This window comes from Elephas maximus, chromosome 1 (assembly GCF_024166365.1).
Source record: "Elephas maximus indicus isolate mEleMax1 chromosome 1, mEleMax1 primary haplotype, whole genome shotgun sequence".
Lineage (NCBI taxonomy): Eukaryota > Metazoa > Chordata > Mammalia > Proboscidea > Elephantidae > Elephas > Elephas maximus.
The window spans coordinates 120888986-120911032 of record NC_064819.1 but is presented as its reverse complement, the minus strand read 5'-3'; the positions used below and the strand labels follow the sequence as shown (position 1 = coordinate 120911032).

General features: G+C 35.1%; 1 protein-coding gene across 1 annotated transcript in view; it reads right to left on the bottom strand.

The window, feature by feature from the left end:
• GFRAL (GDNF family receptor alpha like) overlaps nucleotides 1-21725 on the bottom strand; it is a 68300-nt gene extending 46575 nt beyond the window's left edge. Inside the window, 5 exon segments of the mRNA XM_049873671.1 lie at nucleotides 2767-3097; nucleotides 3941-3982; nucleotides 11298-11456; nucleotides 16352-16486; nucleotides 21704-21725. Coding sequence (XP_049729628.1) covers nucleotides 2767-3097; nucleotides 3941-3982; nucleotides 11298-11456; nucleotides 16352-16486; nucleotides 21704-21725 — 689 coding nt within the window.
• Between the last annotated feature and the right edge of the window lie 322 nt (nucleotides 21726-22047).

Sequence of the window (22047 nt, the reverse complement as noted above, 5' to 3'; positions counted from 1 at the left end):
ACAACCTGGGGTATGCAATGACACAACCTTGCTTGCTGAAAGTGAAAAGGACTTGAAGCACTTACTGACGAAGATCAAAGACAATAGCCTTCAATATGGATTACACCTCAAGGTAAAGAAAACAAAAATCCTCACAACTGGACCAAAAAGCTACATCGTGATAAACAGAGAAATTATTGAAATTGTCAAGGATTTCATTTTACTTGGATCCACAATTAATGCCCATGGAAGCAGCAGTTAAGAAAATGAATGAATTTAATATTATTAAATAACAATATAATAAAACAGTAATAATTAATAAACCTTAAACTAACTGATAAATATCAGCATGACAGGATTCTTGAATAAAATTTGCTTAAGAACCTTGACATTCTATCTAATTTGAAGAGATTATCAGTGCTTCAACATTCTGCTCAATTCTTTACCCTTTACTTCACAGCTTGCATGTTTTACGGAAGCAGTTGTCATTTTTGACACATGCTTATAAGATATGGAGCTATTTTACAGATTAAAATTAATCTTTTCTGAGGGTGAGAGAGTAATGATAGCTAAAAAATCACTTTACCAAGAATCAGCCTCTTGGGGAACTTGATATCATTAAGCCCTTCAGCTCACTTCCCAGTGACTGAAGGAACATGACACATGTGACAAATCTTGTTCTGAGCTACCACTCACCATGATAGCCCTCCACACCAAGTGTTCTGTTTGATCTTTAAGCGACTTTGCTATATATAAATCAAACAATCTTTTCGCTTAACTAGTAAAGAATGTCTGCCTTGAGCATTGCACTCTTTTAAGAAACCATCTGTATGGGATCAAATTGACGAAAGCAACTTGAAAGATTAGATAGGAAACAGGGGGCAGTGATTTTATGTTACTGGGGGAGGAACAGTTTGGAAAAGGAGGGCAAAAATGGTTACACAACTTGAATAATATAATAAACATCACTGAATTGTACCTTAGAAACTGTCAAATTGGTGCATGTTCTCAACAAAAACAACAAAAAGAAAGTATTAAAAAAAAAAAAAAGGAAAACAGCCACTAATAGAAGGCACTGGGCAGAGAAGTTAATGCAAAGAGTTACCTACAAAAGAAAAAACAAAAAAAGATGATTCCCAAAATAATGATTTAATGCTGGTTGCTAAATAAAACTCCGTGAACATGACATCAATGCAACAAATAGTTCGGACTCATCAAATGGATTCAGTGTTCTCATTCTTTCCTCCATCTGGTGGACAAGGGTCCACTTACATGTGGATTTCTGACCACACAGAAGATATATTTATCTTGAACATACAAGAAAATGTGTTAATGAAGACCACAGTGAGAAAATATAAAAAGCCACAAGAGTGTTGGATTAGAATTTTGCTTCCCAATGGGTGGTTACCCACATAGGTACGATCTAGTCTCAACTAGCAGCCAGCATGAAAATTTTAATGAGTGAGTCAGATCATTCATGCCTCTGTTCAGAATCCTCCAGGGCCTCTCCATTTTACTCAGAGTGAAAAACCAAGTCCTTACAATGTTCGCTAGGACCTCTCTATGCTCACCCAGGAAATCTCTCATCTGCTCTCCCCTTGCACACTGTACCCTCCCTGCTTTGTGAACACGCCAAGTACATTTCATCCTCAGCACCTTTGCACTGGCTGATCCCTTTGCTTGGGAGCTCTTCTCTCAGATATTCACATGGCCCTTTCCCTCATCTTCTTCAAATCTTTGATAGAATGCTCCCTACTGAGGCCACCCCATCTGCACTGCAACCCTTTCTGCCCCATTCACAATTGCTCTTGTTCTCTTTGTTTTCTCCAGAGCACTTATTACTTTATAATACACTTTCCTAATTTATTGCATTTATTTTTTATTGTCTGTCTCACCTTACTAGAATATAAGTCCCACAAGGGCAGGCATTACCTTCTCTTCTGTTCACTAATTTATTTGTCCTGCCTAGGGTAATCGATGGCACTGGGTTTTTTACTGGGGTGAGGGTAATTGTAGGTGCTTGATAAATATTTTTTGAATAGACAAATGACTAACATGGCTTTCCTTAGAAAATCAAAGGTTTGAGGTTGAGAAGATGAGAATGGGAATATTTCTGACATCATGGCATATGTATGTGCTGGGGATGCTCAGGAAACACTGATGGCATAGTGGTTAAGTGCTATGGCTGCTAACCAAAAGGTCACCAGTTCGAATCCACCAGCCACTCCTTGGAAACTCTATGGAGGCAGCTCTACTCTGTCCTATAGGGTCGCTATGAGCTGGAATCAACTCGACGGCAATGTGTTTGGTTTTTTTTGTTGTTGTTTGGGGATGCTCAAATTGGACTGCACTGAACCCCCTTCTCTTACCTCATCTCTAGCCTATTACAGAACAGGTTTATTTTGAAAAGCCACCTTGCTAAAATTCTGTAAAGTTTAATAGCTTTATATAATCACACAGAAAAATAAACAAGCTGACATACAAGGCAGATATATTAACCAATTCTTTAGTCCGAACCGAATACATGACTTCAAGAATGCTACTTGATGGCTATTAAATCTTGACACACAGAATTTCTTTGTTCTAAAAACCTGTTCTGCATTTGAATTGCAAAATGGATACGACATATGTACCACAGATTCAAAAATAAGAATTGTCTGGCTTTATTTGCACCATGTTGGATGATGGTGGGAACGCTAACAAATGTAATGAGATCAAGTTTTCGGACTGGACTGTAACAAATAAGGTGGCGAAATAAGAAAGTAAGGTATGCGTGTTTTTACTCACCTGCATAATTCATCATTTCGGCAGCTGTGAATTACATTGAGGCAAGTGGGGGGTGGAACTATGCTCACTGCACATGGCTTGCTGTGAAGAGCTTCTTTGGACTGCTGACAAGCTATATCAGATTGAGCACAGTCACAGAAAGCCAACATCTGGGCAATGTTAAAAGGCATATTTTGATAGAAGAACCTTATGGCTGCTTGGCAGCGTTTCACATCACACAGATTTCCATTTGCTGAACAAGCTTTAAGGTAACGGGCCAACTGTGCATTACAGACCGCATCCCCTACACATGCCTCTGCCACTTCCAAACAGGTCCGGATCCCTTTGAAACCTGAAAGGAATGATATGATATGCCCAGGTCGTGGAAAAGCAAACATAAAGCTATATATACAGCATCTCCAAAATACTGTGAGAAGACTGTGAACAAAATGCAATTGATGTAACAATGTGCTATTTTTGGCAAATATGACTTCTTTTTTCTTTTTTAGAATAAGTATGAGCTTACTGAGACCTGAGTAGTGGACTATTTGAATTATCTTTTGTCTATACTGGATATTTATTAAGATCTAGAAGTGTTGGGAGGTGCATAGGGCCAAAGCTACACTGTAGGAAAACATCCCTGAGTCCAGGTTTCTCCAATGTAAACAATACATCTTCAGAAATTGCATTTGAGCTATGTAGCTTATTTTGGGTCAAGTCAAAATGACCCTTATTCTATTGTGTGTTCTGTTTGGGGGAGAATCTTGACTAAAGGCGGCACATAGTTTTCCTGGCATATAAAGCTATTCACATTCTGAAGACCACAGGTACATGTGAACACCTCACCCCCACAACAAACACACATACGCAAAACGAACTAGTACAAAACTATTTAATTTCTGTGATCAAAATACGAGTGGAATCTAACCAAAAATATAGTCTTCGGTTTAAATTGTAAAGTATTTCTCAGCGCACCCATAAATCAATGATGGGTGGGCAAAACAGCTGCTTTTGCTCCATCATCAGTGGAGGAAATGTTATGATTTTGTTGCATTTTGTTATCCTAGAATTGTTAAAAAAAAAACACACAGTTTATTTTGTAGTAGCAAATCTTTAAGAAGCCTGGTAGCTACATTTTTAGTTATATTATCTAGTATTTACAATGAAGACCAAAATTACAATATATAAACATTACCATGATGAGAAAGAGTAGATAGACTCCATTTGAATTTATTATCTAGAAGGAAAACAAAGAAAAAATTTCACTTTTGAACAATTTTCTAAATTTAATAGCAGAATGTGGAATAAATTTTTAAAAAAGTAATCAAGCAAAAATACGCACGAACTCATTTAACACTTATTTAACCCTTGACATTCAAAAGCAGTGATGTTCAAATTAAGAAAAATAAACCCTTGTGATATCATTCACACAAATTAAGCAGCCCTAAAAGGGTTCAGTTACTGGAAGGTTTAAACAAATGCTAATGTCTGGCAACTTGCACGGAAGTAAACAAAGACTATCTGAAGAGAAAGGCCGGAAGGAATATTGTCCAGAAAAAAAAAAGAAGACAAAAACACAAACCAAAAATCTCTTCCATTTAGGCCTTAATTAGATTGAAATACAATTTAAAGACTACTTCTACATCTGATTAGCTCAGCTTCCGAGAGTTCTTGAGAATTATAATTACAGAATTGGAGAATCTTATTAATGGAAGTGACCACAATGGTTATTTACATCTAGATGGATCCTTCCATTCAAGTAACATTGGTTGAATCCCTATATGTACCAAGCTTCAGGCTGTAGATGCAAATCTGCAGCTATCATCATTTAGAGTCCCTCAGCCTGGTAAGGAAGTATAGATATATAAACACAAAACGAAATGAAATATGAGGAGCACTAAAAAAAAAAAAAAAAATTTTTTTTTTTTTAATAGAGGTATGTACACAGTGATGGGATAGTATGATCAAATTTTCATTTTAAAATTAAAACACAATTTTTGCCAATGGCTATAATTTAAGAAATTCATATAAGATTACAATTAAGAAAATAGGTTAAGATATTAATTTTTGTTATGTCATAAAAATTCCTTCATGATCCCGTTGCTCCTGCCTAAGTTGTCTCTTCATACTCCTTGCCCACATCTACTGCACATACATGATGATCAAATCACCGGTTTTTTACATCCCATTAAAATAGCTCCTTGAATAAAGGACGATGTGGTTTTTTGTATCTTATTTCATAAAATCTAGCACCTTGTAAATGTCTCATTAATTTTTGCTGAATTAATAAATGAATAAGATTAACATTATGCTCAAACTTTAAGACACTTTGCCTCTTTCTCCACAATTCCTTTGGGATGTAGTTATGGTACTAATTTATTATTTGAATTTTCCAGGGGAAATAGAGTCAGAAGTGACAGGGCTAAAATCGGCAATAAAATGTTCTTTAGTTAACTCGTATTTGTGATCATAACGTTCCTAAATGACTCATTTGAATACCAACCTGACACAATGTCCTTATTGAATCCGTATTCATAGTCTTCCTTGAAGGCTGGGACTTGATTTATTTGGGCATCGTGTACACAAATGTCTTCAAATAAACTTTTCCAAATTTGAATGCAGTCTACTTTTGAAGAGCCGTTGCATTGGCAATTCCATAAAACTGTTTCTTTCAGACGTTCTCTTAATGCTGTACACAGGTGGACTCCATCAAGGGTCTTACACCGTTCTGTTTCTTTCCCACAGGTTTTCTTAAAATCCTCATACAACAGACTACAGTGTTCAGATTCCTGGCAGTCATGTGCAGCCATGACACAGTCATTCTTTTTTTCAACCATTACTGACATATCTTTTGGATGGAGCCATTGTGTGACATTTGATTGTGAAGCCAGATCTGGGGACAGCACTGAAACACCTGTGAATAAAGTATAGCGACTAAAAAGTAAATAAGTTCATTTACTTGTAAACTTTTAAAAAATTGTAAATTTTTAAAGATTATACAGGCATATCTTTTACAAATATTCCAATACCTTTTCCCTTTCAAAAACCATCGAAAAATATTTTTAAGAGAGCTGTCGTAAATGATCTTGATATTTAAAAAATTGAGATATAAAGCATTATGATTATTTATTGCTTTATATTGTTTCCTGGCAATCCCATCCACCTTCATGTTTTCTTTACCTTTTATAAACATTTGACTCCAAATATGTGTCTCTATTTTAGACTTCTCCTCAACTAGACAGCGATATTTCCAAATGCCAGCTAGATGGGGTATGTTCCTTTACCATTTTTTTAAAATCTTTTTATCATCTGAAACTTAAAAAACAAACAAATCAACTAACATCCCTAACCTGGATTTACATAAGAATCCAGTATGAGCTGTTAATTGAGAAATGTACAAGATGCTATAGCAGTGTGGGTTTCTAAGCACATGTACTACAATGTTTATAACTCTGAACAGTTCTTATGATGATATCAAGTTAGCATGTAAGTAAATATTTTTATATCATGGAACTTTTATATTACCTTTTTCTTGCATAAGTATGAAACATTAAGAAAAAAAACCTAGTATGTAAAAAATGCTCGTTTAGTGCAACCAGTAGGATACTCCAGAGGAAAAAGTGACTTTCACTGAAGGAAGAATGGTAGGGACAAGGAAAGTTTCATTGTAGAGTTTGACTTGTAGCGTCTCCTATGCAGAGAAGATGTTTTACGTGTGGGTGACAGAGTACACCCACTCGTCACTTATTGATATGGTTAGGCTCCAAAGACCAGGCCCTTATGTGAAAATTGGCATTATGCAAAAATTTTGGTAGTCTAGGCCTAACCAGACTGTGTTTGAGAGTTAACCTTAGCCTATCATACTCGATGCACAAGAGATGATCTGAAATGAATGAAATTGTCTTAATCTTACAATTCCTGACTGACTCTTGACTTAAGCTTAATATTGCACATCTTAAGGTTTAGTGGAAACTCAATGTCTTAAATGTTGGTTTATTGTATACAAAAATATAAACGAAATACAGTATAAAATCATCTTTTACAATAACACAGCACAGGACAACAAAGTTAATCAGATAGATCACAGAATGGAGAATGATTATGTCATTGCATAAATGCCAAATCCCATCATTTCATAACTGTCAAACCACCGAGGATCATGGCCCAGTCAAGTTGGCACAACCATCTCAGTCAGCATTACTCTCACTTCACAGCTTGGTGTTTGTTACTGCCAGGCGTATGTCATTAATGTGCAAAACAGTTAAATAGTAGATTTTTTACTATTGTTATATACGGGAAATGTCAGATAACAAGAAAGCCGGTAAGTGAGGAGTAGGTGTACTTCCGAAAGCTTGTCCAGAGTCCTATAATGAAATTGTTTTTCTTACCTCCTTTCTTTAAAGTTTATATAATTAGGAGATTATTGGAGCTACCTAGTAGAGCATATATACTCAATGAGGGTGATATAACGACCAAAGCAGTAAAAATTGGTACTGGATGGGGAAAAAAAGTCTAATTTTTTTAATATGTAAGACATAGAGAGAGAGAGACAGATAGATAGATACAGATAAAGATAGTACCTAAACAGGTATATAGTGTGTCTGTGGTATTAAAATGTCGTGGGGGTAGAGGAATTAGGAAAAAGCTTTTTTTTAAGGTTTCTTACATGGAAATAATGAAAAAAGGTTGAAAAAGCTTTAGATATATTTTCCAGGAGAAAACGGAAATTCAGAAAGCTTTTACACAAGAGAAACAATGAATTATCTTATTAATACTTTAAGATAATAATGATTGCTACCAGCATCAAAATGTAATAAAAGATAAAAGTAAATGATGACGGCAATATATCTCTAAAAGATAATGAACACGGGTGTTATGTTCTGAAGAGTGTCCCAGATGCAATGTTTCAAAAATACACCTCTTCATTTTTGTGCCCAGTCCTGTCTTCTTTATTTCCTGTCTCAGTATACAACAGTGCCTTTGTTCCAAGCCAGCAACTTGAGTACCATGCTTAACATATTTCATACTCCTCAAATCCAACTGGTTAGCAATTCCTATTGAATATAATTTATAAATATATCTTAAATTGCCTTATTCTTATAGCCCTCAGCACCGGTGTGTTAGTTTAGGCATGTATCATCTCTCTCCCAAATTATTTTGATGGCTTTTTAACTGATATCCCTGGTCTGCATCTTTATCTCTCCTCCATTCCATTCTCTATACTACTGTCAGTGATATCTTTTGAAAAGCTGATTCTGCATCCCTCCATTTTAAATCCACTAATAGATTCTCATAACAACAGTTTAAAGCCTAATCTCTTTAGCAAGATATGCAAGTTCAGCTCTTCTCCTTTTTTTATAAACATCTGGTTTCTTTCCAGCATCATCTCCTAATTCTCCTCTATAAGCATTCTACAATCTAGCCTAACAAAGGATTTGTAGCTTCGTCAATGTGCCCTATCTGGGCTCCCTAATGAGCCCCAACTCACCCTAAAAGGCTCGTTTGTCATTTCTTCCAAGAAGCCTCCAAATCACTATTGTCTCTTGCTCTGTGACTTCAAGTGCTCTTATGTGTACATGTTTTCTGGCACTTAATATTGTACATTTGATATTTGGCAACTGATCGTTTTAATACTCATAATTTTAAAGAATTAAGACTACACAAGTATGTTTTGTATGATAATGTGATTAAACTAGAAATCAATAATGAAGATATTTGGGAAATCCCCAAATATTTAAGAATTAAACAAAAACCTTCCAAACAAACCATGAGCCAAAGAGGAAGTTACAGCCTAAACAATAAAATATTTTGAACTGAATACAAATGAAAACACAACATATCAAATGTGTGGATGCAGTTAAAACAATACTTAGAAGGAGGTTTATACTATTAAATGTGTATATGAGAAAAGAAGAAAAGTTTCAAATCAATGACTTAAGCTTTTATCTTAAGAGTTTAGGAAAAGAAGAGTAACATGAGGCCCAGTCAAACAAAACAAAAGAAATAATGAAGATAAGAGAGAGAGACAGAGAGAGATGGAGAGGGGTGACTATGAGGGAATGTTAGATACAAACATAATACAAAGAAGTGTAAACTAAATTCTTATTTACAGCAGTACCAAAAAAGTGAAGTATATATGTCTAAATCTAACAAAAAGTATGCAAGAACTGTATACTAAAAACTAAAAAATGTTGATGAAAGAGATCAAAGAATCCCTAAATAGATTGATGCAAAGAATAAGTAAAGATGTCAAGACTCTCTAAACTGATCTATAGTTTCAATGTAAGCCAAACCAAAAAGCCAGCAGAATTTTGATGGAAATTGACAAGCTGATTCAAATTGATGTGAAAAGGAAAACTAGAAGAGTTGAAGCAATTTTTAAACAAGAACAAAGAGGCATCACAGTACTTCATTTGAAGATTTCCATTTGAAGACTAGGACTGTGTAGTGGGCAAATGAAAGACATATAGATTAATGGAACAGAAGACATAATCTAGAAATTGATCCACAAATATATGGCCAATTGATTTTCAAAAAAAAAAGGTGAAATGGTAGTCTTTTCAGCAAATGGTACTGGAGAAACATAATATTCATATTGGGTAAAAAAAGGGAACCTGACCTATATCTTATACCATATATAAAAATTTAACTCAAGATAAATCATAGACCTAATATAAAAGCTTAAACTACATAATTTCTAGAGCATATGAGAAAATCTTTGTAAATGTTGGTTATACATAATGAAATGCAGACTGGGGAATACTATTTAGAAAACATATTTTGATTAAAACGCTATTCAATTTCTAGAAACTCTTAAAATTTCAATAAGAAAACCAAAACTCAACTTTAAAAATAAGCAAAAGTTTTAAAGAGATACTTTACCGGAGAAAATATATATGCAAGGCAAATAAGCACATGAAAAGATATTTGACATTATTAATCATTAACCCATTGCCATGGAATCAATTCCAACCCATAACAACCCTATAGGACAGAGTAAAACTACCCCATAGAGTTTCCAAGCCTGTAAATATTTATTAAAACTGAGCTGCTGATGGGCTTGAACCACCAACCTTAAAGGTCAGCAGCTGAGCACTTTAACCACTGTATCATCAGGGATGCTTATATTAATCATTAAAGAAAAAAACCGAAAAACCAAGCCCTTTGCTATGGTTCACAGCAACCACATAGGACTGAGTAGAACTTCTCCATAGGTTTTCCAAGGAGTGGCTGGTGGATTAGAACTGCCGACCTTTTGGTTAGGGTTAGCAGTCGAGCTCTTAACCACTGTACCACCAGGGCTCCTATTAATCATTAGGTAAGTGCAAATTAAGACCACATTGTGGTCTTAGAATGGAAAAAAAATCACTAACTGGTAAGAATATGAAGCAACTGTAACATTTATACACTGATGGTGGAAAGGTAAAACATTACACCAACTTTGAAAAATCATTTGGAGGCTTTTTATAAAGTTAAACATTCACTTACCATATTACCCAGCAATTTCATACGAAGAGAAATGAAATGTTCATATGAATTCTATATGTGATAATTTATAGCAGCTTTATTTATAATCTTCGCAAAAATAGAAACAACTCAAATGACTTTCAATAGTGAATGCGTAGCCAATCTGTGGTATATCCATACAATGGAATGTTACTCATCAAGATAACAAACATACTCATACAGGAAACACTGACAAACTTCAAATACGTTATGTTAAATAAAAGAGATCTGAGGTCAGACTCAAAAGGCTGCAATATTATAATTCCATTTATATAAAATCCTAGAAAAGATATGAAAAAGAAAACTGTTTAATGAGCCCACCATGGATGCTTGGAAGGGCTGGACCACCACGGAACCCTTCAAGATAGGTGAGAGGTAAACTCTTCTCTTGCACAGTGAGAGGTTGATTATTAAAGAAGACGTGAGAACTGTATGGCAACAGGTACATTCCTAAGTTGATCACGTTTCAGAGACAGTATATACAGACATTGAGAATCAGGAAGCTGGTCTGTTTAGAAATATTTGATCCCACATACCCCTTGGAAAGTCTTTGTATACCCTCAAGTGTACACACAAACTAGTTTGATGACCACTACTCTAGTGATAGCCTGGCACCTTTGGTAGGTAGTAAATAAATGCATGTTAAAATGATTAAATGCCACTACACAAAGACAAGTATAACTCTAGGTAGGTACTTATATTTTGTTGTCTCCTAGGAGACTCTGAGCTCCTTAGCAACAAAGATGGACCTTATTTGTCTTCTATCATCTGGATCTGGTCCAAAGCCAGAGTAAGCCCCACAAACATATGTGTTGAGTGAGTGAATCTATAATACTAATGAAATTGAATGAAACTTGAAATGGAGTTTAGCAATTACAGAAATATGTATTTACTGAGGCTGCAGCTCACAAAACCCCAAGCAACGTGAAAAAAATCAATCCAATTACATCTATTGCTGTTGAGTTGATTCCGTAGGTGTGGATAATTTTGAAATTGTGCGTTTCTTTTTCATGAATGTAAATATTCCATATAAAAAAAAGTATTACCTGATTTAATGATGCAGTGTTTTCCAAGCAATTTGTTAGTAGTACAATAGAGGTCATCAGTGCAGAAACACTCTTTAAATAGGAAATTGGTTTTCACTAAAGACTGGATACTCAGGTTACAGTTCAATGAATCCTTCATCTTGCAAGGGGTACCTGGATTTTACAATCAAACACATAATACTCCATATATTATTCAAAATATAATTTTGAGTTCCCCTCCCCAAAGGGTTTTTAACATATTGACCTGAAGCCTACAAGAAAGCCTACAAGAAAGACGAGTTAATACGAATATTATTCAAATTTACATACCAAAGGTGAAAAAAATTGAAGATTTTTACCAACTTTTGCAGCCTGAAATTGATCAAACATGCAATCAAGGTGCACTGATATTTACAGATGATTGGAATGTGAAAGTTGGAAACAAAGAAGTGCTGGTGGTTGGAAAATATGGCTTTAGTGATAGAAATGCTAATTTTGCAAAACCAATGACTTATTCATTGCAAAGACCTTTTCCAACAACATAAACAGTGACTATACACATGGACCTCACTGGATGAAATACATAGGAATCAAATCGACTACAACTGTGGAAAGAGACAATGGAGAAGCTCAATACCATTAGTCAGAACAAGGCCAGGGGCCGGAAGCGAAACAGAAAATCAATTGCTTATATGCAAGTTAAAGTTGAAGCTGAAGAAAATTAGAACAAGTCCACGAGAGCCAAAGTGTGACCTTGACTATATCCCATCTGAATTTAGAGACCATCTCATGAATAGATTTGATGTATCAAACAGTAATGACTGAAGACCAGACAAGTTGTGGAATGGCACTGAGGACATCATACATGAAGAAAAAAAGTCATTAAAAAGACAGGAAAGAAAGAAAAGACCAAAATGGATGTCAGAGGAGACTCTAAAACTTGTCTTGAACATAAAGTAGCTAAAGCAAATGGAAGAAGTGATGAAGTAAAAGAGCTAAACAGAAGATTTCAAAGGGTAGCTTGAGAAGGCAAAAAATGTGCAAAGAACTAGAGTTAGAAAACCAAAAGCATTCTCAGCGTTTCTCAAGCTGAAAGAAATGAAGGAAAAATTCAAGCCTGGAGTTGCGATACTGAAGGGATTCTATGGTGGTGCAGGGGTTAAGAGCTCTGTTGCTAACCAAAAGTTTGGCAGTTTGAATCCGCCATCTGATCCTTGGAAAGCCTATGGATAACTTCTACTCCATCCTATAGGGTCACTATGAGTCAGAATCAACTGGATAGCAAAGGGTATGGACAAAATATTGAAAGTCACAGGAAGCATCAAAAGAAGTTAGCAAGAAAACACAGAGTCACTGTACCAAAAAGGATTGGTCAACATTCAACCATTTCAGGAAGTAGCATATGATCAAGAATTGATGATACTGAAGGAAGAAGTCCAAGCCACACTGAAGGTATTGGCAAACAACAAGCTCCAGGAATTGACTGAATACCAATTGAGATGCTTCAACAAATTGTTGCAACACTGGAAGCGTTCACTTATCTATGCCAATAAATTTGGAAGACAGCTACCTGGCCAACCAACTGGAAGAGATCAATATTTGTGCCCATTCCAAAGAAAAGTGATCAAACAGAATGCAGAAATTATCAAAAAATATCATTAATATCACATGGAAGTAAAATTTTGGGGAAGATCATTCAAAAACAGTTGGCAGCAGTACATCAACAGGAAACTGCTAGAAATTCAAACCAGGTTCCAAAAAGGAGGTGGAGTGAAGGATATCATGGCTGATCTCAGATGGATTTGGGCTGAAAGCAGAGAATGGCAGAAAGATGTTTACCTGTGTTTTATTGACTATGCAAAAGCATTTGACTGTATGGATCATAACAAATTATGGATAACATTGTGAAAAATGGGAATTCCAGGACACTTAGTTTTGCTCATGAGGAACCAGTAAATGGACGAAAAAGCAGTTGTTGGAACAGAACAAGGGTATACTGCATGGCTAAAAATCAGGAAAGATGGGCATCAGGGTTATATTCTTTCACTGTACGTATTCAATCTCTATGCTGAACAAATAATCTGAGAATCTGAACTTTATGAAGAAGAACGTGGCATCAGGATTGGAGGAAGACTCATTAATAACCTGCAATATGCAGAGAACATAACCTTGCCTGCAGAAAGCAAAAAGGGCTTGAAGCACTTACTGATGAAGATTAAAGGCTATAGCTTTCAGTATGGATTATACCTCAACATAAAGAAAAGAAAAATCCTCACAACTGGACCAATAAGCAACATCATGATAAATGGAGAAAATATTGAAATTGTCAAGAAAATTAAACGACATATTGCATTGAACAAATCTGCTGCAAAAACCTCTTTAAAGTGTTCAAAAGGAAAGATATCACTTTGAGGGCTAAGGTGTGCCTGACCCAAGCCATGGTACTTTCAATCTCCTCATATGCACATGAAAACTGGACAGTGAATATGGAAGACTAAAGAAGAATTGATTCATTTGAATTACAGCATTAGCAAAGAATATTGAATATATCATGGATTGCCAGAAGAATGAACAAATTTGTCTTGGAGGTACAGCCAGAATACTCCTTAGAAGCGAGGATGGTGATACTTCATCTCAAATACTTTGGACATGTTATCAGGAGGGATCAGTCCCTGGAGAAGGACATCATGCTTGGTAAAGTAGAGGGGCAGCAAAAGAGAGGAAGACCCTCAATGGATTGACACAGCGACCGCAATAATGGGCTCAAACACAATAATGGGCTGTGAAGATGGTGCAAAACTGGGCAGTGTTTCATTCAGTTGTGCATAGGCTGGCTATAAGTTGGAACCAACTAGAAGGCACCTAACAATAACAACAACAACCTGAGTAATTCATTAGTATATGGAGATTATGTGGAGTTGCCTCAGGATGTCAATATAAGTGACTTTTTAAGCATAACGTCTATTTTTATTGGGTTTATTGTGCTTTCTAAAATAGAGTGACTGTTTATACGTTTTAGAATACGTTTTTTTCACCTAGAATGTGAATTTTGTTTATCTTTAGTCATTGTCAAGTCTACCGTTATACAAGGTGACAAGAATATTCTCGTAGTTTTCTCCATTTTGTCTGCCTAGTTATTTTATTAACTATTTTGTCTTTACCTGTACACATAATTCCAAATTATATAAGAGATATGCAGGTAGCTCTAAATTTATCATGAGAGACAAAGTGGTCCTGGCCTTAGACTGCGTTCAATAAATACTTATTGAATAAATAAGAGTCTTTTATAATCATGGATATTTCATTTTCTCCTTTCATTTAAAAAGCCATATTCATCTACCGAAAATTTTTGTTTTATTCATTTTTGTGGAGAAAACTATTTGAATTTCTTTCCTTTGTGTATCTGAGGATATTTCAATTTCAGCTTCATGCATGGGGTAATTATGCAAATATTTAATGCAATTCACTGCAAATTTTCTCTTTGTATACTGAAATAGGTAACTAGGTTATAATTTATGACATATTAAATGCGATATTTTAAAAGCACATTTTTAAGTTGCCTTGTAAAATGTAGCAAAGAGCTTCAGCACCAAAACAAATAACAGTTTTTTAAAAATCATTAGCCTCTGTCCTCATCTTAAAATTATTCTGTTACTTTGAGCAAATTATGCCTCTGAAATTCTTTTTTCAGAACAGTAATATGAATGTTGGGTTAGATAGCCATAACTTTTCTTAGAGTACGAATATTCCATGTACCCCCCCAAAGTCAGAGAAAAGAATGAGCGCTCTCTGCCTCCCTCCGCATCCTATCTAGTCTCTTGGGGTCAGGTTGTTGGGAAGGCGCTCTTCTGGAGAAGACTGCGAACACAGGCATTGCTACTCTTGTGTAGGTTGCTGTTTCTTAATCCAGCACACTCTACCATATTCCTTTTGGAAAGTGAAAGAAGCATGGGTAGATGGGCAAAAGTCATGAACAGAACAGCATTTACTCTTCATGAAATGGATGAAGAAGCAGGGTCAAGGAAGAATGCATTTTTGTTTTCCCTTTTGGAATCCCCATACTGCATATTCCAGATTTTCATAACATTATAATGCTCATAGTACAAAATCATTAAATGTATTATATGTAGAATACTATCTTTTAAAGAGTCTTTGAAATAACAGTATTAGGGCAATATACCATTATATAACCAATTTATCAAAGGAGCCCTGGCGGTACAATGGTTAAGTGTTTGGCTGCTAAACAAGATGTTGGCACTTCAAACCCACCCAGCAGCTCTGCAGGAAAAAGACCTGGCGATCTGCTTCTGTAAAGATTATAGCCAAGAAAACCCTATGGAGAAATTCTGCTCTGTCACACAGGGTTGCTGTGAGACAGAAGCAACTCAATGGCACCCAACAACAGCAATCTACCATTATCTTCTTTTAGTGAATAAAGTCTTATGACTCTGCTGTCATTCAGTTTTTAATCAACTACTTGCTATATTCAGGGCCTTTTTTTTTTCCTTTTTCAAGAAATAAATCTCTAATCTTTATATTCTCTACCCCTTAAACCTCCCTTCAAATGCTTGCAATGTAAAGCACATTAAAAATAAACATATATTTGAACTCGTTCTTGCATAACTGAAAGGAAAAATAATGTATATGCTACAAGAACATAAAATGTATATTATACACAAATAAGCAAATAATACCTTTGATCATAATAGATGTTTTTTATTTTCTGATTGACATATTAACAATAAAACTACACATTGTCATGTTTCTGAGAAGTATGCATGTAATTGTGGCATTGTATATGGTGAGATAAATAATGAAATAATCTCATTTGTCAGATGTATAAACATAAAGCTGTCCTCAGTGTCAATATAACAGAAACCTCAAGTAATTAAAAATGCCTTTTGTAACTAAATTCACTAATACACATTTGAAAGCAAACTGAGTTAATATCAAGTTTGAAAGCAGTATTTAGAGCTAGACTAACTTAGTTCCTAGGACAATGAAATAAAATATCAAACCTATTTTTATCTATGTAAAAAGAAATCATTTGAGTGTTTTTAAACAACACGTTTTACCTGAAACATTGCAGGCATCTTCTATTGCTGTCCATACATGTTTACATCCATTTGTATCACTTAGGCATTGCTCTCTTAAATGCATGCAATCAATAGTTTGAGAAGTAGATTCATTTGCCAAGCATAGCCCCATAGCTTAAAAAGCAACAACAACAAGTGTTCAATATTACAGTTTGGCAGCCAGTTATCCCAAATCTAAGTTATTAATAGCAAAAAGAAGAACTGTGGAAAATAAAGTGCAAAAAGAAAAAAAAAAATCATTAGAATGTAGGCATGAATCATGACCTCTCCACTAACTCGAGGTCTGTATTTGTCTTGTTTAAGATTCTCAAATAAAGAGTTTACATTTGCCGTCTCTACTCACTGCTCATTTATGCCTCAATTTATTATGTATTTTTATCACCACAGCTCCATTGAAACTGCTTTCAAAAATGTCCCTAATAACCTCTATAACAACTTTAATAGTTTTAAGATTTTATGTCACCATGGGGAATTTTATTGATTTTTGTCCTTGAAACTCTCCCTTCCTTATGCAACTCTCTTTTCTATTTCTCTTAATTCTTATCTACTTGATACTCCAAAAACAAAAATTAATCAGCTGCTTTTGAGTCAATGCCAGCTTATAGACACCTCGTGTGTTTCCGAGTCCAACTGTACTCCGTAAGGTTTTCAATGGCTATAATCTTTTGGAAGCAGGTCATTAGCCCTTTCTTCTGAGGAGCCTCTGAACCACCAACGTTTCAATTAGTGGCAGAGCACTTAGTCATTTCCACCACTCAGGGACTCCTTATCTACTTGATGCTTTCTGGCTACTGTTAGAGTCCTATGATGAGGACAATGCTAAGAGATTTTAGAGTCTAGATCTTCTTTTTTTCCCCTTAAAGTACATTTTTAGTTTAGATTTTATCTGTATGTTTCTCTCATTCCCATTTTACACATCCTTTGTGGATAATTCCATGCACTCTGATGGGTTTAACTACCATCTGTAGTCTGATCATTCTTAAATGTATAATTCAATTCCAATATTTTCTATTACTGAAGTCATATATAGCTAACTGTTATGTCCACCTGAATGTTCCAGACACATTTCCAGACTATACATTCTTTTAACATTGTCCTTATCATCATCAGTCCCTGCGGAACCACCCAAATTCATCAGCAATTCCACAATTCACCTAGGTGCACAAACTAAAAACCTGGGGTTCATGATAGACTCCCTTTTCATCTCAACTTCACTCTCCCATATCTATTCTTATACAGTTCACCAACTCTCAGTTATCAAAATAGTTAGGTTCTAAATTTTTTTTTTAAAGACCAAGTTGTTATGCAAAATTGGTGTTATGTGAAAATGGAGGATGATTACATCAAATCACAAAATGAAGGGTGACTGCATCATTACATAGCTGCCAAATTACAAATTACATAGTTACATAACTGCAAAACTGCATCATTACATAACTGCCAAATTACATCATTACATAACTGCCAAACCACTGAGAATCATGGCCCAGCCATGCTGACATATAACCTTAACCATTGAAGCCAGCACCTCAGTGTTCGTTATTGCCAGACATATGTCATTAATGCACAAAATAGATAGTAGATTTTTTTACAGTTGTCATAAATGTGAAATGTTGGATAATAAGATAGTCAATAAGTGAGGAGAAGGAGTATTTGATTAATTCAGTTGATCAGTTTGCCTCCAGTTTCCTCTTATTCAGATAGGTTCTTCACATCCCCTGATCTACCTCATGTGGCATTCTCCACCATTGCTCTGCTTATATCCTTTGGATGGCTCCTCATAACATGGCTCTCATATTCCTTACCATGTGCACTCTGGAAGACCTTAAGCATGTATACTTTCCCAAATGCTCCGTGCTGTCTTATACTTCTGAGCATTTATTCACTGCTCTCTAGTTAGGGCTCATGTTTTTTTTTCCTCTGGAATAACCTTCCATTTATCCTTTGAGACTCAACACAGTCATTATCTATTTTAAGGAAAATTTCTTTGAACTCCAGCCCCCTTTCCCCACATCAAAATTGAACTTAACACCCCTCATTTGTTTTTCTAGAACCTTGAGCATAGCCCACCTATTGGGTTTGCTGCTTTGTGGTATACTGTGTGTTTATATGCTTGTCTCCACCACTGGGTTCTAAGGTTTTACTGAGTAGGCATTGTGTGTTACTCTAATCGCCCAAACACAAGGATGCATTATAGATATTAAATAACATGGGTTGGGTGCATTAAACTGAATAGTGGATTTTAGATTATAGATAACTAACTGGCAATGTTTAATGAAAATAATATCTTCCAGATATTTACAAGTTATCTTGGGTGGAGGAAAAATGTTCCAGCACTAATTAGGAAAATAGAAATGCTGCTTTAGTATGTTCTACAAGTTACTCAAATTGACTCTGAAAGTATGCAAACTGAGACCAGCTTAATTAAATCATAGAAAAACATGGAAATCATAATTGATTTGAGACAATACAGATTAACTATAATCAAGAGACCTCAAATTATATCTTGATCAGAGCCAGACTGATTGAATTTGAGAAAAAAAATGAGAACATTAATTATGAATCACTTGTGATAATATGGAGTTATAGGCTTCAAGTAAGGCTTTGAAACCTTTTCTTATCTCTTACCGCTTTTGAAATCCTTTCTTCCAAAGAGAATGCAAAACAACTTATTGGACCATATGTACTACTTGGTGGCCACTCTGCATTTGGAGATTAGGCCCATGAATGTGGCTCTGTCTCATTTTTCTTGTTAAGGGCTGAGTGGAAATTGATGTATCAACTTTCTATTTTTCGATGTGTTCAAGGACAACCTCTTCTATTCGACTTGCTGAGATTCTAGGTTGGGAAGCCTAGACAAAGAGAACAAGAGCCCCTTTTATGCTGGCCCAAGGTTACTTGGCTGAATCTAGCTTTTCAAAGATGTGAGGTCCGGATTTAATATCATAAACTCAAATTTTGTTTGAGAGCAGGGAACTGGCATTTTAATTGCCGTTAATTATTATACCTTGTTGTCATGGATTGAATTGTGTCCCCCAAAAATGCGTGTTGTAAATTCTACCCCTATACCTGTGGATGCCATACCACTAGAGATTAGGGTTTTCTTTGCTATGTTAATGAGACTATACAACTGTAGGATGTGTCTTAAATGAATCACTTTTAGATACAAAAAGAGCAGATTAGGCATAGAAGCAAGGAAGCACAGATGGGAGAAGACAGATGCCATGCAACATGAAGACCATCAAGGTACTGAGAAATAGAAGCTGAAAAGAGACAAGGACCTTCCCCCAGAGAAGACAGAGAAAGAAAGCCTTCCCCTAGAGCCAGTGCCCTGAATTTGAACTGCTAGCCTCCTAAACTGTGAGAAAATAAATTTCTGTTTGTTAAAGATACCCACGTGTGATATTTCTGTTACAGTAGCACTAAAAAATTAAAACACTTGTTTTGAAGCTCCTTAAAAGAGCTTAGAGGTAATGTTCTCCTAGACATAGCATTAAAACCTAACTGATACGTCACTGCAATTATCATTTATGAATTTTACATATTATCCTTCCCAAACCTATTCTACCTCAATTTTCCAGTTTCACTTTTGATTGAAAAATTTACTTGGTTGCGTATTTTACTTATTTTTCACACATTCCACTCAGCTGAAAATCACAATAAGAAAACTATCTCAATGATTTGTCCCACAGGAACCAAACATAAAACTTGAACTTGCCAAAATCTGCCTTATCCATTCCTGACTATGATTTGTGGCCCGTTATTTAATCCAGAATGTTTCAAGGATTCCCTTGAAAAACAGATCCTATTTCAAAATAATAAGATGGAGTATGCTGTACACTGTATCACCCTCGTAAAGATGTATAATGCTCATTAAAAAAAATGTATAATGCTCATTAAAAAAAAAAATGCTCATTAGCAGGTTAAATACTCCCAGGTTTTTAAATGTCACTGTTTCTCACGTTTCATTGGTCACAAAACTCTTTTCTACCTCGACACCTGTTTAGATGATGTTGAACAAGTATTCTGAAGAATGCACTGTGGAGAGTATTAGCTAAACTTATTAAATAGTACTGTTTTGATCTTAACAATTTGAGAAATGATGTCCCGTCTTCATCCAATCTGGTGTCAAAGTTAAATTAGAAGTGAAAGATCAAAACAGGAGGCTACTGCCTTTTCAACTGAGGCCATAAGGAAGCTGCAATATATTTGGTGTGTTATGTCATATCGTTACCTAATCTATAAAAATCAAAGTCTCCTAGATTTCTCTTTATAATAAAATATAGAAATAAAAAATATGACTAGAAATAAATACAAGGAACACAATTTTGGAACACTGAAGAACTATTACTTAAACCAAAAGAAAACTGAGACTATATAAAAGGTCTTTCCTTCTTGACTTGCTTTTCTTTGACTTGATTAATGTTTACTCTATTTTTATATTCAGCATAATTTAAAATAAACTGCTTTGTTTTCTCACCCACAATTATGCCTTTACTCGTCAATATTTACAAATTTAGAGTATCTAGAAAATACATTACCCTTATTTGTAATTAGTACATTATTAATAGTCAGCTACCACAGCAAAGGTCCCCTTTCCAGAACTCAATATATAGATTCTACCAAATGCTGAAGAAGATATAAAAGCTTCTCTAATAACAGATCTAGCAAAGTATCTCTCCATAGATTCTACTTGCCGTGCAAGTGAATGCTTTTTTTCACCACCATTTTACACTATATTCATAGTACTTAGTTCAAGAGGGATAAGCCCACGCGTCTTTACTAGATCATGAAAATTGCTTGAAATATGAAGCATCTGATACACCGTTAAATTGTTTTCCTCTACTAAAGGACTCCTAGTTAGTAAACACCAATGCTTTAAAGTTAGGGCAACTGAGTGGTTTAAATTAACCTGTTTTACTTTAAAAAGATTTAAATTAATTTATTAGATTCCAAAGCAAAATAAGGAATAATAGGAAATTTGTCATCTTATAACTTGTAAATAAATACTGAAAGTTTTTATTTCTGAGAGACTCTAGCCCATATGTGAATTCCACAAATCTGAATAAATCATTGAATTACTTTGTACAGTATAACAGAAACACCCTGAGTGATTATTGCTTTTTCCCTAGAGTTAGAAATAAGTGAGTAAAAGCAAGTTAACATTTTTAAATGGTAGTAAACCATGTTAGAGTATAAATTTGAAATTGGTATTACATACTCTAAATCCCTGTTAGCCTAATCAATAGTAAGTTAGATGGAATAGTGTTTACTTTACAAATAATTACCTTTATTATGAATTGAGATAAGCCAGAAGTACAGTTTACTCACCTAGGAAAATGAGGACTATCATGTTGGACAACTTGAGACTGTTCTCCTGGAAGAAAAGCAGGTCTTTGTACTCCAACCACCTTCCCAGCAGTATCTAAGCAGAATAGACCTTCAGCTTCTCTTCTGGCTTCCTAAAAGTATTACCGATTCAAGTCAGCTTTCTATGTCACCATTTCCTCTCTGAGCTGTGAACTTTCCTAATTATATCCAAATTCAATTACTTTCTTCTGTGTGTGCTGATCTCAGATATTACATTTTCAAGAAAGCCCAGAAGCCAAATACTAAGGGAAGTGATATATGCTCTGAAAATTTTGTTTTGTTTTCCAACCGAATACTTAGCTGTA